This window comes from Curcuma longa, chromosome 19, assembly GCF_044706935.1.
Source record: "Curcuma longa cultivar G26 ecotype Majalengka, Jawa Barat chromosome 19, ITB_CL_G26_1.1, whole genome shotgun sequence".
Lineage (NCBI taxonomy): Eukaryota > Viridiplantae > Streptophyta > Magnoliopsida > Zingiberales > Zingiberaceae > Curcuma > Curcuma longa.
In genome coordinates this window covers 5,645,944-5,665,310 of record NC_133879.1, presented here as the reverse complement: position 1 = coordinate 5,665,310, position 19,367 = coordinate 5,645,944, and the positions used below count along the sequence as shown (strand labels likewise).

The following is a 19,367-nucleotide window of genomic DNA, read 5'->3' as shown; positions in this document are numbered from 1 at the left end:
ATATATAATTCATATGTTTGAGATTCGTCTCATTATTTTTTTATACTAAATATTCGTGGTGCACATATGAAATTATGTTGTTCTTTTCTTCCTACGCGCGAGCAAACTAGAGTGCCACCGTTGCCTTTTCGCTTTGTCGTTGTGAGGAGAAAGTGAAGCCAAAACCCTAATTTTCCTTTCCCTCTTCTCTTCTCTGTTCTCCACCACCAAAGCCTGATCGGACCTCTCCCTCTCTATTCTGCCATTGGTTGGTCACCGGAGGAAGTCATCGCCGGAGAGGAGCCTCTATCGGAGTTGCAGCTGGAGAAAACCATGTGGGAGAGGAGGAGATGTTCTTCTTGGGATATTGTTCATGTTTGGCTATGTGGGAAAAGAGAAGGAAGGCTGTTTGTATTAGGATTTTTAGACGTCGGAATTCGTTGTTCGATCGCTGAAAATTGTGTCCAACTATCGGATAAGTTTTTCGACTGTTGCCAATCAAATTTTGATCATCCGATAATCCTCTATCATCTTTCCTAGAGCTTACAAAGCTCTCAAAAATTATTTCATCTTTATCGGAAATGTTCTGACAATTTATCCTAGATCAATGGTCAATGGTTGACCACTGAAAGTACATCGAAAATATGATTTTCGATGATAGTTAAAATCCCAGAACGAACGCAACAAACGTTGTTGCGTGATTTCCGGAATAAGGCTTCTCTTGATTCGATTGTCATCGATCATCGGCTAGTACCGAAGACGATGACCTGACTCGTGGCTTCTGAAGCCGTCCAGATGAGAGCTTGGCATTGATCACCAGTAGAGGTAAGACTTCGACGAGGATCGCTCGATTGATTCCAACACCGCTCAACGTCATCGCGAGATACGCGTTTAGAATAATTTATTATTCTGTAAAATTTTAATTTCCTGTCATGCCTTGTATGTTGTTAATTTCTGTTTATGCATGCGTGTGTGATGATAATTAGTCTTAATTATTTATTTATTTTCACTACGTATGTTTTTGAAACGTGAGAACACGCGCATTGCACTGGGACGATCCTAACAATTTCTTCTTCATGCAAAGGAGAAGCTCAATCGAGAAAAATCAACAATTGCACCTACCACCATGGAAAACCTCAATCGTGATTTTGGGAGTCGACGGTGCTCATGCGATCCTTGAAGGCGGCTAGGGTTTTTCCGTCGACCTCCTCTGCACACGGTCGGCCAGCTTAAATCGTAATTAATGTGATTTCTACGCCGACTATCTCAGTATTGCGAGGAGAAAGTCGTGATTCCTTTTTGTGTAAATGGCCAGAAGAAAACTAGAAAACCAAGGGAAAAAACTAAACCAGGTTCAACCTAGGGTTCACTATAGCGAACCAGACTAGGCACTATAGCAAATCAGAGTTTTAGGTTAAGATGGATGGATGGTTGTGATTAAACATAGTTTTAATCTCAATCGTCCATTCCTTGTTTAATGTTATATCTCATACAACATCTTATTGGATTTGGATCCAATCCAAAACCCCATCTCTTAACTCAATACCCAAACCTCATATGCCGATTAACTCAAGTTTAGTTCAAAACCAAACCAGTCAGTCCAATTTGGTCCAAAATTAAATCGTTTGGTTCAGTAACAAAAACACCTCTAATCAAAACCAAACCAATTTTCATTTATTTCATCTTCATAAGAAGAAGCCCATCATCGTTTCTGATCTGTCAAAATATCTTTCCATTAGGAACTAAACTAATTTGGTTCATTTCGTCTTCATAAGATGAAATCCATCATTTTTGCCCTTTGTCCGCTCCAATCAGACTTTATTTCTCTCGTTCTGAGAATTCAATTCTCAAACTCGTTTTAAATTCTTTAGAGAAATATGTAGTGTATGTGACCCAATAGGTTCTCGTATTTAATTAATCATTAATTACGAAACGATCATGAATGACACCTAGTAGTATATCATGACCCTCAATTGATCGAAAAATCAACGATCGATCTCAGAACCATTTCTAAACCTTTCAGTAGCTACAATGAAACGTGCCTCATTTCTTTCACTATCTTATACCCACTTAGTTCAGAATATAATCTATTTGTGTCAGTCTCCACTAGACTAACTACGTGACACCTAGCCCAAGCTTGCTTTATTGTCTTGCGGATTCATACATGTCTCCAAGAGTATCATACTCTTGATATGTAATAATTTGTCCAAAGACTTTTAGTAATAATCTTAACAAACGACCACAGGGGATACATCTCCTTTTTCAATGAGCGATAAATCCTCTATGGGTTATCCAAATACCTTCAGGTACTTCGACTTACACCCAATCATCCTGGGTCTATACCTCCTTGGAGATATTTGCTTAAGATGTCGTCTACACCTCCTTGGAGATATTTACTTGAGATGTCAAAGTATAAGTCTCCATAACCAAGATGACTTGAATACCGCAATTCAAAGGAAATTCACACTTAAACTACACCAAGATCTTCATTGACATATCTCTATATGTATAGAACCATATGAAGTCTCATGGTAGGTCACTCTAATAAACTAGTTACCTTTAACTATAATCCACGTTTAACTCTCAATATCCAATGTCTCCAGCCAGTGAGACAGCTGCTTAGTAAATCAAAGAGTTTAAAACGTGCTAGTCTCAATCGAATTGATGACGTCTATGCTCATCGATTTATCAACCAGAGATAATTTCAATACATTTATAATTGTACATGTAGAGATGCTCACTAGTTGTGATCAATCACAAATTCTCTCATGCTATGAATTGTATTGCGAATATTTAGTAAATGAGTTTAAGATCCAATTAAACACATAGAGAATTGCACTCAAATAGTAAAGTTCTATTTATCTAATAAATAGTTCAACCATAAAGCAATTGTCTTAAGACATCTCTCAAATATAACATACTCCCACTTGGCCTAAGGTCAATTGCCATGGTATCCAACACCACGTGCCTCTATGTGTTACTCAAACTTACTTTAAGGTAGATGTTTCATCAAAGGATCCATAAGGTTCCTTTCGATGGGACTCATCTCGATTTGTATTTCTCTTCTACTGATGATCTCTCTAATCAATTGATAATGCCGATGTACGTGTTGGGATCGATGGTGAGACCTAAGTTCCATCGCTTGTGCGATTGCTTCATTATTGTCGTAGTAAACAGGTAATGCTTCAACAATAGTTGGAGCCACTCTAAGTTTAGTGATGAACTTCCTCATCCAAATCGCTTTTTTTGTTGCTTCACAAGCTGTAATGATGTCTTGTTTGAAACTCTTCTAAATTATTACATCATAATTTAAAGTGAATATATACCCAAACTACGACTTGGAATCATCCTTGTCTGTCTGGTAGCTAGCATCAATATACTCGCGTGTATCTATATCACTATCTCCATATACTAAGAACACATCCTTAGTTCTTCACAAATACTTAAGGATTGTCTGGACAACCATCCAATGATCAATTCTTAAATCTAACTAGTATCTACTCGTGACACTTAAAGCAAATGATACATCGGGCCTCCTATATATCATAACATATATGATAGATCTTATTGCCGAAATATAAGAAATCTTACTCATGTAAATCCTCTCGTCTTTTTTCCGTGGACCCATAGACTGTTGGGATTGTTCTGGTGCGTTGTGCGTATTTACACGTTCCGTAAAAATGTACAACAGAAGAAAAATAATAATTAAACTTAATTATTACAACACATGCAATACACACATACAGGATATAACAAGTACATGACATAACTGGAATTTAAAATTTTTTAAAATAACAAATATTTTACGGCGTACCTAGCATACGACGCTTAGGGAGAATGACATTAATTGAGCAGCCCTTGTTAAAGTTTCAGCTCTACTAGTGATCCATGCCAAGTTTTCGTCTGAATGGTTTGCAAAGCCATGAGTCACATCACCATCTTTAGTACTAGTCGATGATCAACAACGATCGATTTGAGAGAAAAACTCTAATAATCAAAATACGCGATAATATTTATTGCGATAGGTTTTTAAGATTTTTTTAACTATCACCGACAATCGTATTCTCGATGTAATTTTCGGTGGTTAACCTTTGACTGTCCATTTGGGACAAATGGTTGGAACCTTTCTGAAGTTGATGGAATGATCTCTAGAGGCTTCACAAGCTTTCGGCAGCAAACCCCAATTGCAACTCAGTAGCGACTCTGATGGTTGCTGTCCATGGGAACACCAAGCTGCTGACGTCCCACGTTGGCTGGTGCTCCCTACTCCCCAATGGCTGGGACTGGAACTCAGCAGCGACCCACAAGCTCAAGAAAAGCTTAATGGGATAAGGCAGCCGACTTCATTAGGGTTTTTCCAATCAGGAGAAAATCAAAAGAAGCGACGAGCGCACAAGGAGAAATTTTGATCCTAAGAAAGGAAAATTGTGATCATGGGAGAATAACAGTTACGGTTGGATTTGTTTTTCTAGGAAGAAAGAAAATGCAAGTGGCTCGAGATCTCCCTCACAGGTTGCTAAAATCAAAGAACATTCCAGCATGACACTCGATCGGGAGAAGATGATCACGCAAAATCAGCAACCAACGATGTTCTAAGGTTTTCAATCGCTTCTCTCTCGTGAAAGAGGTGGCACTAGGGTTCCTGATGACGATCAGGAAATCACGATCCATCCTCTTTACACACGTTGTCGGCATCCTCTATTCAGGAGAAGCAGGGGACGGAGCTCAGGAGCAGCCACTGTGTTGTCGGGGAAGAAAATGTGCACACCCTTAATTGTGATTGGCTTAACAGAATCGTGCGGTGCTAAGGTTCTTATCGATCGATAACAGGAAAGAGGAGATGACGGTCGATCTATCGTGATTCACGAAGGCGGCTAGGTTTTCTTCTCACAAACGAAGAAGACAAGGGTGTCTAGGGTTTGCTATGTCTTCTCCTCTCCACACGGATGGCTTGCTTTTAAAGCATGCTCCTCGCGATTTTATCAGCGGTGGACACTGGATCGCGAGCAGAATCGTGACCGCGTCGCCGACAGAAACAAGAATCATGACTTCCTCGCGATTCTCGCATGCCGCGGTCGAACGGGGAAAAAAAATCAAATTAGAAAAAAAAAAAAAACTAAATTAGCTTGAACTAGATTTTTAGGGTTTACTGTAGCGAATCAGTCCGATTACTGTAGCAAGACAGACGGGGTACTGTAGCAATTTGGGTTCAATTTGGTTTAAAATTAAATCGGTTGGTTCAATAACCAAATGACCTCCGATTTGATCCAAATCAGTTTTGTTCATTTCATCTTCACAAGACGTAGCCCATCATTACTTCTGTTTTACCAAAATATCTTCCATTATGAACCAAACCAAGTTAATTCAATTTGATTCAAAATCGAATCATTTGGTTCAATAACCAAATCACCTCAATTTGAACCAAACTAATTTTGTTTATTTCATCTTCATAAGACGAAGTCCATTATTTTATCTTTGTCTAGTTCAACCAGACTTTATTTCTCTTGATATAAGAATCTAATTTTCAAACTCATTTTAAGTCATTCAGAGAACTTGTAGTGTGTGTGACCCAATAGGTTCTTAGTTATATTGGTCGTCCGTAATTAACCATTAATTGCAGAACGATCATGAATGTCACCTAGTAGTACATCATGATCCCCAATTAACTAAAAAATTAATGATTGACTCCATAATGATTTCTAAACTCTCCAGCAACTATAATGAAACATGTTGCATTCCTTTCACCGTCTTATACCCGCTTGGTTCAAGACATGGTCTATTTGTGTGTAGTCCCCACTAGGTTGACTAAGTCACACCTAGCCCAAGCTTACTTTCTTATCCTGTGAATTCAAGGTGTAACACCCTCCCTTCTTACACTAATAAGGGGGACGTTACTATCCTATTTTATCTTAACATATATTGAAGAAATATCAATATGCATAAACTTAAGATTTGATTCAATATGTTCATTAACATGTATAATTTTAGAACATGAACTATTATAGAGGGAAGACATGAATTGTTAAACATATATCCCAATCACATATGAAAAAAGTAGCTTCTTTAAAAAAATTTATAAATATATATGCATGAATCAAGGTTTGAACTCTAGACAACTCTTACTAAAGTATTATATTACTTACCACCACTCCAAGGTTTTCTTTATTTTATCTTACGAGTCGACTGTATCATGTGGAGATAAAATGACGCAACCTAATTTCTTTGATAAGTAAATACTAACCATGAATGAGCAAATTACTACACGTGAATTGTTAAACAATTCTTAACATCAATACTAGCGAGAACTCAACATAAGACTAAACATGCAACTCTAAACATGCAAAAATAATATGCGGAAGCAACTAAATGACACTATAAGACTTTAACACAATCGACACTGGCAAGTTCCAAGATCAATTCACGGTTCCGCTGCCACACACACCAATACGCACCCTTGCCTTCTTCTTCTTTAGCTTAACTTTTCCTTTCCTTTGGTTACAGTAAGAGAAAAAATGCAACTATAAGCAGATAGCTTAGTAAGTACTTTCTAACTCACAAAAACATGAAGAAGTGCACATGTAATCTCTTTAAAACTTTCATGCTCTTGTAAAAGAAAATCACATGCTTTCTACATTCATAATGACTTGTACTTAAACTCATGAAACATGTTAACAATGAACTTGCTTATACTTATACTCCATAAATTTATAAATACTGAAAACTTACTTATACTTATAACTTTACTTTAAAATAAATATTCAAATTTCTTTTGGGCCCAGGCATAGTACCAAAGCGCGCTCCCTAATAGAAATTGGGGTAGCGAGCCACCAGTTCTACAAGGGCTAAGACCTTGAAATTGGTAACCTGGATTTGTTTTACGACAACCTTGAAAGTCGGGTACTAGCCTTTTCAAAGTAACATAACTTGTTATCTTTAGTACTCATATAATAGAATGCCTTGGCATGTCTTTAAATACTTGATATATTTTGATCCTCAAATTCTTGAATTAAGGATCCTTTCAAGACCTTGGTCTTCCCTTGCTTATAAACTTCTCATCAACTTTAAAGAGGACTTAGAATGATAAAAGAATGTTTTTTTTCACATGCATATGAACTTTTAAATAAAACTAGAGTTTCATATATGAAGCGAAAATAATCATTCAAACATTCTACATATTATTTTGACAAGATAAATAATTCTACGATAGCAAGGAAAACATCGAGAACAACCCTTACTGCAGGTGAGGAGTACTTATATCTTTCTTCTTGTACTTACTAATGAAAAACCCTATGGTTGAGGACTCCGAAACTCTTGCGTACTTAGAATTCTTTGTGTATGCCCGAATCTTACGAATAAGACCCTTATTTCCTTCTTTTGGCTGACCACCACAAGGAAGAAGAGGAAGGAGAGGAAGGAGAGGAAGGAGAGGAAAGAGAGGAAAGAGAGGAAGGAAGATACGAATAAGGCCCTTACTCCCTTCTCTTGGTCGGCCACCCTCTTCTGTTTTTGCCCAAAAGAATACGACGGTAAAACCCTAAATTTTCTCTCTAACTTCCCCTTTTTATACTAATTTAATGGAGCATCTCTTCGTGTTTAACTTGTATAATTATAATGTTTCCCCATTTTATAATAGAAAATCCCTATGGGACTAATGGTTATTATTATCCTTTCTTTAACTCTATTATTTAGAGGTTTAAGGTTCCAACCTTGGCTATTATAAGTTTTTTTTTAGAAAACTTTATAAAAAATCTATGAGAAAATTTACGGGCGTTACACAAGGTACTTGTACATGTGTCTAAGAGTGTTATACTCTTGACATGTGATGCTTTGGCTAAAGACTTTCAGTAACAATCCTAACAAGCAATCGCATGATATACATCTTTTTTTTTTCAAGGAGCGGTGAATCCTCTATAGGCTATTCAAACACCTTCGGGTACTTTAGCTTATATCCAATCATTCTGGGTCAACACCTTCTCGGAGATGTTTGTTTAAAATATCAAAGTATAAGCATCCATGATCAAGGTGACTTGAATACCACAAGTCAAAGGAAACTCGCACTTAAACTGCACCGAGATCTTCATTGACATATATATAGAACCATATAAAATTTCATGGTAAGTCACTTCAATGAACTAGTTAGTTTTAACTAACATCCACGTTTAACTCTCAATATCCAATATCTCAAGCTAGTGAGAACCGCTGCTTGGTAAACAAAGGAATTTAAAATGTGCTAGTCTCAATAGAATTGATAACATCCATGCTCATCAATTCATCGACTAGGGATAATTTTAATACATTCATAATTGCATATGTAGAGATGCTCACTAGTTGTGATTTAATCATAAATTCTCTCATGCTATGAATCGTATTGCGGATATTCAATAAATAAGCTTAAGATACAATCAAACACATATAGAATATGCACTCAAATAGTGAATTTCTATTTATCCAATAAATAGTATAACAATAAGGCGATTATCTTAAGACACCTATTAAATATAATATACTTTCACTTGACCTAAGGTCAATCACCATGGTATCCAATACCATGCGCTTCTATGTGTTCCTCAAATTTACTTTAAGGTAGAGATTAAAAGATCCGCAAAGTTTCTTTCGGTGGCCAAAATTTTTTGATTTGTATTTCTCTTCAACTAATGATCTTTTTGATCAATTGATATCGCTGAAGCACATGTTCGGATCGATGGTGAGACCTAGATTCCATCGCCTACGTAATTGCTCTATTGTTGTCATAGTAAACAAGTAATGCTTCAATAATGGTTAGAACCATGTTGAACTTCCTGATCTAAATTGATTCATTTGTTGCTTCACAAGCTACAATAGTGTCTTATTTAAAACACTTTTAACTTATTGTGCCACAATTTTAAGTGAATATGTACCTAAACTGGGACTTGAAATCATTCTTGTCTGTCCGGTAGCTGGCATTAGTATACCCACATGTAACCATATCACCATCTCCATATATCAAGAACACATCATTAATTTTTTGCAAGTACTTAAGGATTTTCTTGACAGCCCCCCTATGGTCCATTCCTGAACCTGACTAGTATCTGCTAGTGACACTAAGAGTACATGATACATCGAGCGTCGTACACATCATAGCATACATGATAGATCCCATTGCCGAAGCATAAGGAATCTTACTCATATAAATCCTCTCATCTTTTGTCTGTGAATATGTAGACTTCGAAAGTGACCATGCTTGATGAGTATGTAACTTTTCTTGGATTTAAGCATGCTAAACCACTTTAGCACATTGTCTATTTATTTAGACTGTGAAAGACTAAGCAACCTCTTTGATCTATCTCTATAGATCTTAATCCCAAGGATTTAGGTCTCTTCTCCCATGTCTTTCATGGAGAACATTTGACTAACCATAGTTTGACTGACTACAGAATGGACATATCATTTTCTATCATTAATATGTTATTAATATATAATCATAGGAATACAATCGCACTCCCACTAACCTCCTTATACACAAAGGGTTCATTAGATTTTGTGAGGAATCAACCTCTTTGATTGCCTCATCAAAATGAATATTCCTCCAAGTTAAAACTTAACTTTAATAAAATTTATTTCCGACTTCATGGTTGTTAACCATTTATCTCTTTCTGAATTTTTCAAAACTTCTTCATAATTAGTAGTTTTCTCATCCTCTATGAGTAACACGCCATTTGATTCACTTACAAAAAATTCATATTTCTCTGGAATATTGCGTGCCCTACTAAATCTACAAAGAGGTTGCATCTCCAAAAGTTCAGCCGATGGCTCATCAGTATGAGTAATCGGTTGTGGTTCTTGACTAGGTGTCTCATTAATATCTATTTGAGTCTCTTGAACTTCACTAAGTTCAACTCTACTCCCATTATTTCTTACAAGAGAAACTTTTCTAGAGATATGGTATGCCTTGAAACAAACACTTTTGTTCCATGGGAGAATATAATTGGTAACCTCTCGTTTCCTTAGGGTATCCAATAAATAGATATTTATCAGATTTAGCTTCCATCTTATCTGATACAGTCCTCTTCACGTAAGTAGGACAATCCCATATCTTTAAGTAAAATAAGTGAGATTTTACTATTTCATATCTCGTATGAAGTAGCAAAGACTACCTTAGTCGGGACTCTGTTTAACAAGTAAACAGTTGTCTCAAGTGCGTTGCCTAAAAGGATATGAGAAGATTTACATGATTTATTATTAACCTCATTATGTCCAACTATATTCGATTTTACTTCTTAAATACACTGTTATGATCGGGTGTATACAGCGGAGTCTAATGAGATAATATCCTATTATCTCTAAGATAATCTTAAAACTCTTAACTTAAGTATTACCACCTCGATTAGATCTAAATGTTTTAATACTCTTGTCAAGCTATTTCTCTACTTCAATTCTAAATTCTTTGAACTTTTCAAAGATCTCAGATTTATATTTCATTAAATACATATACTCAAATCGTGAATGATCATCGATAAAGATAATGAAGTAGTTAAAATCTCCTTGTACTTGAGTTAACATTGGACCACATACATCGATATGTATAAGCCAAACAACTCTCCCACTAGTTTACCCTTTCAGATAAAAGATAATTTAATCATCTTGCCCTTAAAACATGATTCACATGTTTCAAATGAATGTAATTCAAATGACCCTCGGGGCATAGTTGAGTTGGTAATGACAGGGCAGACTTGCTAAAGTAAACAAGGGGTCGAATCTCAGTGAAGCCGAGATAATGCCCTCTACCGTCGTGGTCAATTACAACTTCTCGATTTACCTCCTCACAGATGGTCGTGAGCCGATCATGTGGGGCCTAGGATGACAGATTTCACCTTTTACTAAAGAAATAATTCAAATAATTTCAAACTGTCAATCCTTTGTAGTTCGATCATGCGTTTCTTGCTTATATAGCCAAGATGTCAACACCATAAGTAGGAGGTTAACTGATCATTCTTTCGAGCACGTTTGTTCCTCGTTTAGATATTAAATGCCTCTAAGTCTCTTAAAACTGAGTTAATTTTGAACTATGTAAAGATTGATTTATTTGTGTGCTTGTATTGTTATATCTATTATTATTATTTTTTATTGCATATTAATAAATCATAGAGACAAGTATGAATACAAGCAATAAAAATACTATTCACCCCTTTAGCTATATCATCCAATCCAATAATAACTTCCTTGTAATTAATTGTATTGCAAGTCTATCCTAGTCAAATTGAACATGATTAGTTCTCTATAATTGTAATAGCTTCATGAAACCTTAAAAATAGATGAAGAAACTGCCATGTTTGTCTAATACACTTAAGTCATCTAGCTTTCAAGTTAAATGAATTAAATCTATGTTTTTTTTGTTTTTCCTTTTTTCATAAACAGATATCTTAAAACAGTTCGTTTGATAAGTTACACCATAAAGTGCACATTTAACTTTTTAGATCATTATCTTGTTCTTGTGTCTCCGGAGACCGAATCTAAGATAAGACTCTTAAACTCTAGTTCAGTCTAAAAAAATTCACATAGATATTTTATAAATTATAATTTAACATCAAAGAAAATTAATGTATTATTTTTTTTCTATTTGTTTATTTTATTTTGTTGTTTAGTCTACCCTTTCATATTCAAAATTCAATCCACCTCTAATTTGTAGATCTGTGCCTCTGTTTGTTCAGCATTCAAACAAATATTGTTTATATTGTCTTGCAATGTTTCTTAAAAGAAATAACTTTCATTTAAACATTGGCTGTAGTGACACGTAAACATACCATTTTCCCACAACAGATGAGCTAATTAACTTTCCTGACAAGTTGTTAGCTTTCATCTAAGTCCCGACAAGGATGCGGCGAAAAGGTCAATGCTGATGACCAAACCCTGTTACTACTTGGTTAAGTCAAAGCTACTCTCTTTTTTAATAATTCAAAGCTTCAAATTTCACCTTATTAATCTTCTAATTCACTTATTAAATAAATTCAAAATATAATTTATACATACAATTTAAACTACAAAGTGAGTTATTAAACTTTTGATTTATATTTATGATTTTAGATTGGTTGAGAATAATCAAAATATTTTAGATATAAAATAAGGGATAAAGTGGCCTTTTGATAAATTTTTTAAAAAAAAGTGATAATGAAGATTAAAAAAAAACAGCACTCTTTTGATTTTATACCTATTAGAAACCAGTTGAATCAAAATTTTCAAAGCAGTCCAGTCGGATCGTAAATCCGAGAGCCAATCTGTGGATCCGATCCATTGAGCTGGTTTCACATTAACCCGTTGGACTTCGTGGTGGATAATTTTGACTACAAAAACTAGTATGTAGCACTCTTTGCCGTCTTGTTCCTCCCTCGATCCCTCTGGAACGGCATGCGTTCAACCGTCGAGCTCCTTCCTTCTTCTCCGTTGTTTTTCTTCTTTAAATTATAGTTTGGCTACTTGATTTTGACGAACTAATCTGCTTAATTCTTCCTTAAGATAAGAATTTGTTGCGGAAAGGGATTTTTCATCGCTTCTCGCTGGCGTGAAGGTAATCGATTTGGCGTCCTCCGGATTGGTTTTTTACTTTGTCACCATGATCGGTTGCTTAGCTCTTGCAATGCCATGAATCTGTGGTGTTTTCCTTTTCTTCCTTGTCTTTTATAGATTTTTTTCCCAGATATTTGTTCTGTAGGAAGAAGATTTTGAGGGTTCTGGGAGGGTTTCTTTGGAGCGTTGAAATTTGATATTATGCTAACTTGTGTTTGGTGCATTCCTTTTTTCCCCCCTTACGTGGGCAGATTTGTTGATGATGGCTACGGCGGCGGTGTGCGCGGAACGGGCTACGAGCGATTCGCTAATCGGCCCGGACTGGGCGATCAACATCGAGTTGTGCGACATTATTAATATGGATCCTGGGTACCTTTCGTTGCCTGCTCTTTCCCTTTAGCAGATCTCGATTTGTTGTGGCATTTTCATTTGGTTTTACTTGGCATTTTGTTTTGTGTCGGGGGAAGTTACTGAATGACGAGTCACTTGGTGACCTTGGGATTGTTCCATGAGCTTGGATGCTGCCTTTTTCCACCTTACCGCATCTAGTTTCTTTGGTTATCCAAAAGATATTGTTGATAGATTTGAACCTTTTGATGGCTAGGTAAGCTTGGTTTCATATATATACTTGATATAGCTAATCAGATGTGTCAGACATTTTCTTTTTCTTCAGCATCTCCAACTTTCAAGGAGTTGGTTTTCTTGTGAATGATTAGAGAAATTTACTGTGAAGCATTCTCATAAATTGCCGGACTTGATGCTAATAGTATATATATACATCTGATATATTGAACCTACATTTTAGTCTATTAATATAAGCTAGTTTTGAGAACATTACATCTATGGATTTAGATAGGTCGGCATATATATTTTATTGATATATACAAGGAATATGGAAATTTATTATTCATGAAGTATGGTTAAGTGGCTTGCTATGTTATTTGTTTAACTAATCAGCTTAATATTTTCATTGAGCTGTTTTATCCTCATTATGTATTAATTGTTTTATTATATATATATATATATATATATATATATATATATATATATATATTATGTTTCTCTTATAGATTTTTGTTATTATTAAATGGATGCTACACTATTGACATCTCTTTTTACTAATCCTTTCTTTATGAGTAGACAAGCAAAGGATGCACTAAAAATACTTAAGAAGCGCCTTGGAAGTAAGAACCCAAAAATTCAAATTCTGTCACTATTTGTAAGTACTTGCTTTTCTTTTCCTGTAATTTAAAAATTTTATATTTTTAAAATTATATATATTGAAAAGTGTAATCCAAATTCCTGATATTTGACAGTGAAAGCATTCATGACCTATTTACAGATTGTCTGGGCCACTCTTCTTTTGAACTAATGCAGCAATATGCTTTTTTGGGGACAATAATAGGGTCTAACTGCTCAATTTCTCTACTATATAATCTCTTAACCTGATGCTGTCAACTGTAATAATATAACTTGAGCCATTATGTTGTCATGTTTATACAACATACACTCTAGAATCTTATCTTAGATTAGCTTACAAACAAAAATTCTTGTGTTCACAAAAATTCTTTTGCCCTACCCATGAACTTACTACATATTCTTTAGCAAGAATTTCTACGAAGTATATGTTACATCAAGATTTCATAGTATAAGCACACCTAAGAAAAAAGCTCGCACAATGGGATTATATGTTTTATGCTTGCTGATACAAGTTGTGATATCCTATTTACAACATCCTACATGAAAACACTCCTGCACCTTCATAGACTATAGTAGTTGTTCATTACATTACTTAAAAATTTTTAGTACCTATTGAATTGTGTGAATTCTATGCAAGTCATTAAATATCATTAAGAGACAATAAAGGGCTTTCTATCATCATCTCAGGACAATTCTAATTCAGGTTTGTCCTAAGAGTCTTTATCTCACAATGACATACACCCACATAATATGTACTGACCATATTTTTATATCATCCTCCAAGCTGAGTTTACTCAGTATCCATGTTTCACAAATACAAGAGTCAGATGGGTTTAAAATGATTCTTATTAACAATATGATAGGTTAAATGCTTTTAAGTGAAACAAAATATGTAGGAATTGATGCTGTTGATTGTAGTATCTCACATTTTCGATTTAAACTCATATCATATAAAAATAAATTAATCCCTGATGTTCGATCTATTATGTAGTTTGTATAAAATATTTACTCTTGCATATATCATGTTTAACCATATCCATTCCACAACCTTTCTATGTAATGCATGCAATAAAACTATTATTAGCACATGACAATTTGTTTGTTTTGTCCAAGAACATGAATTGCATATAAGCATGCCCTTCTTTGGGCACATCACATAATTGTATATGTAATATAATGTTTGCTAACAGGAAGCACATATATTTGTAGTACTCCTACCAGTTTCAAACTAAAAGGATCTTGTTCCATAGTGTGGAAGAAATCATTACTAGAATTAATCAATCATTACCAGAATTAATTGATCTTTTGGTTGGTCAAGTTCTATCTTGTGGGGATAATTGAACTTTCTACTATACTTTACAATTTTACTTTTAAAATCATTTGCTGAAATTGTTTGATAGTATTATTTCATCTAGACCTAGATTTGATTCATACCACTATAGATATTGTTGGAAACACATCCATCATTTTTGTCCAAGTTAACTAAACAAAGATTTGGTTCACTGATAGTGTCTTGATGCTTGTATCATGAACCAATAATCAGAATGTGGTAAATATGTGCATTGATGCATCACTTAAATACCAATGCAACTTGTGGTTGAAAACCTTTGAACTCTTGGTTTACCTTGTATGCTTTCACCTCAACTTTCCTATGGATCCATCATCCATGTATCAAGTGGATAAAAATGAAGGAACGAATTATTGGTTGCATGGCTTTGAAATATCTATCATAATGGAACAAGGAAGGAGAAAAAAAAGACTTGACAATTGTGTTGTTTCAAATGCATGAATTATCGAACAAAAAATTAAAACTGTAAACACTTACAACGATTCTTTGTCAATCTTGTTTTTCATACTTGTCGTCGGAAGGATGTTACGGATCGAACAACCCTTCGTTATTCATGAATCAAATCCCTATCAACAATGGATGTTCCTCCTCCAAAGAGATTTCCCCAAGACGTACAGTTTCTGAAAAAATTCTGCAGCCCCTCCCTCCAGAACTTGGACGCACTCTTTTATAAACAAGGGAGAGTAGTAGGATAACTCATGAGGCAAGTGGGCAATTTTGGTAACTGCCCACGTTTCCCACTACTCCCCACTACTAACATCTCCTACTCATCCAAGTCAAACTACAAAGATCATATAGCCACAAAGACTAATTAGTCACAAAGACTAAATAGGACATCCAATTCATACATCAGGAAAAATAGTTCGTGTGACAGCAACCATTCTGAGCGATTAATGCTAAGAAAGTTGTTACACTTTACATAGCCGCTCTTTCAAACAAATTGGAGACGTCAACATCTTACATTTACCCTAGATTAAATCATTTACATCAATATAAACATCTCTAATCCCTTATAATGACTATTATGTCAAAAGCATGTTCACAATATCTTTATTCAATACAATTATTCACAATTACATTTTATGTACTCAATAAAAATATAATTGATCGATCAGTGAATAAATGTCAAAGATATAAATCTATTTTAATATTCCTTTTTAGCTAAAATCTATTCATTTTAATTAGTCGCTTTCCTAGTCATGTTCTACAGACCGAATCATACACAGTCAATAGGATATATGCTAAAGTAGCAGACCCTGATTAAAACTTCAAGAAGACAACTAAATAGTCACTTAGGATAAAATCGATACTAACTCATAATCTCAAAGGTCTCACATAGTAGTGAAGCAGGGATCCATTCTCCTACTACCTTTATTATCGCTATTGTACATGTGGTATGAATCACATATTACAATGTTATTCTCTTTACTAATAAAGAGTGCATGTTATTTTCAAACATCGTACAGATTTTGATCTAGACATTCCCAATGTCTAATCCTAAATCAACTCATGAACTCTAATTTGGCTTCTTATAGATTTAGTAAATGGTGAGTTCATTTACTCCGATCATTATTAATTCACAAATGATCTCATCTTGATACAACTATCAAGGCGACTCCAACTTACAGGTATGTCTCTATTCACAACTTCATTAGTTGCCTCATAAGTAATAGTCTTACCTCTATTTATAATTAATAAATAAAGATGATTTTCCATGTGAGAGGATCAATATCAATTTGCCAATATGTTCACCGAGACTTTATCTAAAACATCATAAAGACATATACACTGAATAGATCATGACATTTCATAAATAAATATCTTATAATATTTGATTATTTTATAATATGTTACATTCTCCAAAGTTCCAAAGACTTCACATGTCCTTGAAATGACTCTCTAATCAATGACTTAGTAAAAGGATCTGCAAGCATAGCACGTGTAGGGATATACTCAAGAATTATCTTTTTCTTAGCAATGATATCCCTTATAAAATTATACTTTATAGCTATGTGCTTGCTTTTACTGTGATATTTGGGATCTTTAAAAAAAGTTATCGCAGCTTGATTGTCACAGTACACTGTAATAGGACTCTCACTGTCCTCATCAATCTTCAAATGCTTCAAAAACTTTCTTAACCAGACGGCTTCTTGCACAACCGCTGAACAAGTCACATACTCAGCTTCTATTGTCAACTGTACTACACAAGCCTGTTTCTTACTGTTCCATGAGATGGCGCCACCATTTAGCAAGAATGTATAGTCATATGTGGATTTTCTATCATTATGATCTCCTGCCCAATCTGCATCTGTATAGCCTTTCAAGCTCATATTAGATCCTTGAAAACAGAGACAATAATCTGTTGTCCCTTTAAGATATCTGAATATCCTCTTCACCGCTTTCCAGTGTCTCAATCCTGGATTTGACTGGAAACGACTAACAAAGCCAACAACATAGTCTGATATCAAGACGTGTATACAACATAATGTACATCAAACTACCAATGACATTGACATATGATTTTTTCTTCATTTCGGCTATTTCTTCTAGGAGTCTTATGACACATACTTCTTACTCAGAACAGTACCTTTTGCTATAGGTGTCTGTTCAATGTTACAATTAGACATGCTGAAATGGTGTAGCATCTTAGTGATATAAGCCTCTTGAGACAAATCCAAAAGTCTTTTTGATCGATCTCTTATGATCTTCACTCCTAAAATGTACTCAACTTCTCCCATATCTATTATGTCAAATTGTGATAAAAGCCACATTTTGACTTCTATCATAAACTTTATGTCATTTTTGGCTATTAGCATATCATCAACATATAATGATAAAATGACAAACTTTCCTTCTTTCTTTCTCAAGAAAACACAATGATCTTCATTGATCATTTCAAAACCATAAGATAAAATGATTTCATTAAATCTTATGTTCCATTATCTTGATGCTTGCTTCAGACCATATATAGACTTTTTAAGTCTACACATTTTATTCTCTTGGTCTGCAGCAATATAACCTTCTAGCTGTGTTATATAGATTTCCTCATCAAGCTCACCATTAAGGAAAGTTATTTTTACATCCATCTGATGTAATTCCAAGTCAAATTTTGCTACAATAGCTAAAATGACTCATATTGATACAAACTTCACAACGGGAGAAAATGTCTCTTTAAAATCAATACCCTCTTATTGGGTATATTCTTTTGCAACAAGACGAGCTTTATATCTATTAATCAATCCATCTGCTTTTCTCTTAATTTTGAGAATCCATTTATTCCCAATAGCCCTTGGGCCAAGAGGAAGATCGACTAATTTCCAAACTTGATTTTTTTCATTGACCTCATTTCTTCATCCATTGTAACTTTCCATTTTTCTCTAATTGAACATCTCAATGCTTCCACAACAGTTTGAGGTTCTTCATCGTCAATTAGGAGAATCATTAATGCCTCATTCTCAATATCAAATATTTTTTGAGGAATAATCTTACGACTACTTCTTTGCAGGTTGAACTGTTGAGAAATCATCTTATTAATTGATAAATCACTCCCACTGGGTTGTCTAGCTTCAGGCATCCCTTGTGAAGACAAAATATCATCCTCCTCAAATAGTGGAATAGTTTTATCAATGTCACCTCTAGTTAGGAACTCAGTTTCAAGAAAAGTGGCATCTCTCGATTCTAATTCAGAGATGGTTCTATCTTGTTGCTCACCAATGAAAACATAACCTTTAGAGATTTCAGAATACCTTATAAAGATACACTTTATACCCCTAGGTCCTAATTTTTCATATTTGTGAGTACGATCATGAACATAGGCAGCTGACCTCCAAGGTCTCAGATTACTCAAATCTAATTTTCTGCCTGTCCAGTGTTCATAAGGTGTAGAAGGAACAGATTTAGAAAGCACTCGGTTAAGTATATAGGTTGCTACTAATAATGCATCTCCCCAATAGAAAATTGACAAATTAGCTTGAGCTATCATAGACCAAACCATATCTAGAAGAGTTTGATTTCTTCTTTCAACAACCCCATTTTACTGAGGAGTTCCTGGGATTGTTAGCTGTCTAATAATCCTTTTATCATTATATATTGCCTTGAACTGATCAGACAAATACTCACCTCCACAGTCAGTGCGTAAGGTTTTAACCTTACGATCCAAATGATTCTCAACTTCGTTCATATAACGTTTGAAATAATCTAATACTTCATATTTATGAGAAATTAAATACACATGACTAAAACGTGTGAAGTCATCAATAAATGTAATGAAATAGGAAGCTTCATGTCTAGCCTTCACATT

At 34.7% G+C, this 19,367-nt stretch overlaps 1 protein-coding gene across 2 annotated transcripts in view; it reads left to right on the top strand.

The window, feature by feature from the left end:
• Window positions 1–12,350: 12,350 nt before the first annotated feature.
• Window positions 12,351–19,367, top strand: part of LOC141812552 (TOM1-like protein 4) — a 49,495-nt gene continuing 42,478 nt past the window's right edge. Inside the window, exons 1-3 of one of the 2 annotated variants that reach the window (XM_074700550.1) lie at window positions 12,351–12,520; window positions 12,771–12,888; window positions 13,660–13,738. In XM_074700550.1, the coding sequence (XP_074556651.1) occupies window positions 12,779–12,888; window positions 13,660–13,738 (189 nt within the window). In that variant the 5' untranslated portion in view covers window positions 12,351–12,520; window positions 12,771–12,778. Of the gene's footprint in view, window positions 12,521–12,770; window positions 12,889–12,986; window positions 13,124–13,659; window positions 13,739–19,367 lie in introns of those variants that run through there. The other variant, XM_074700551.1, reaches the window with a different exon arrangement.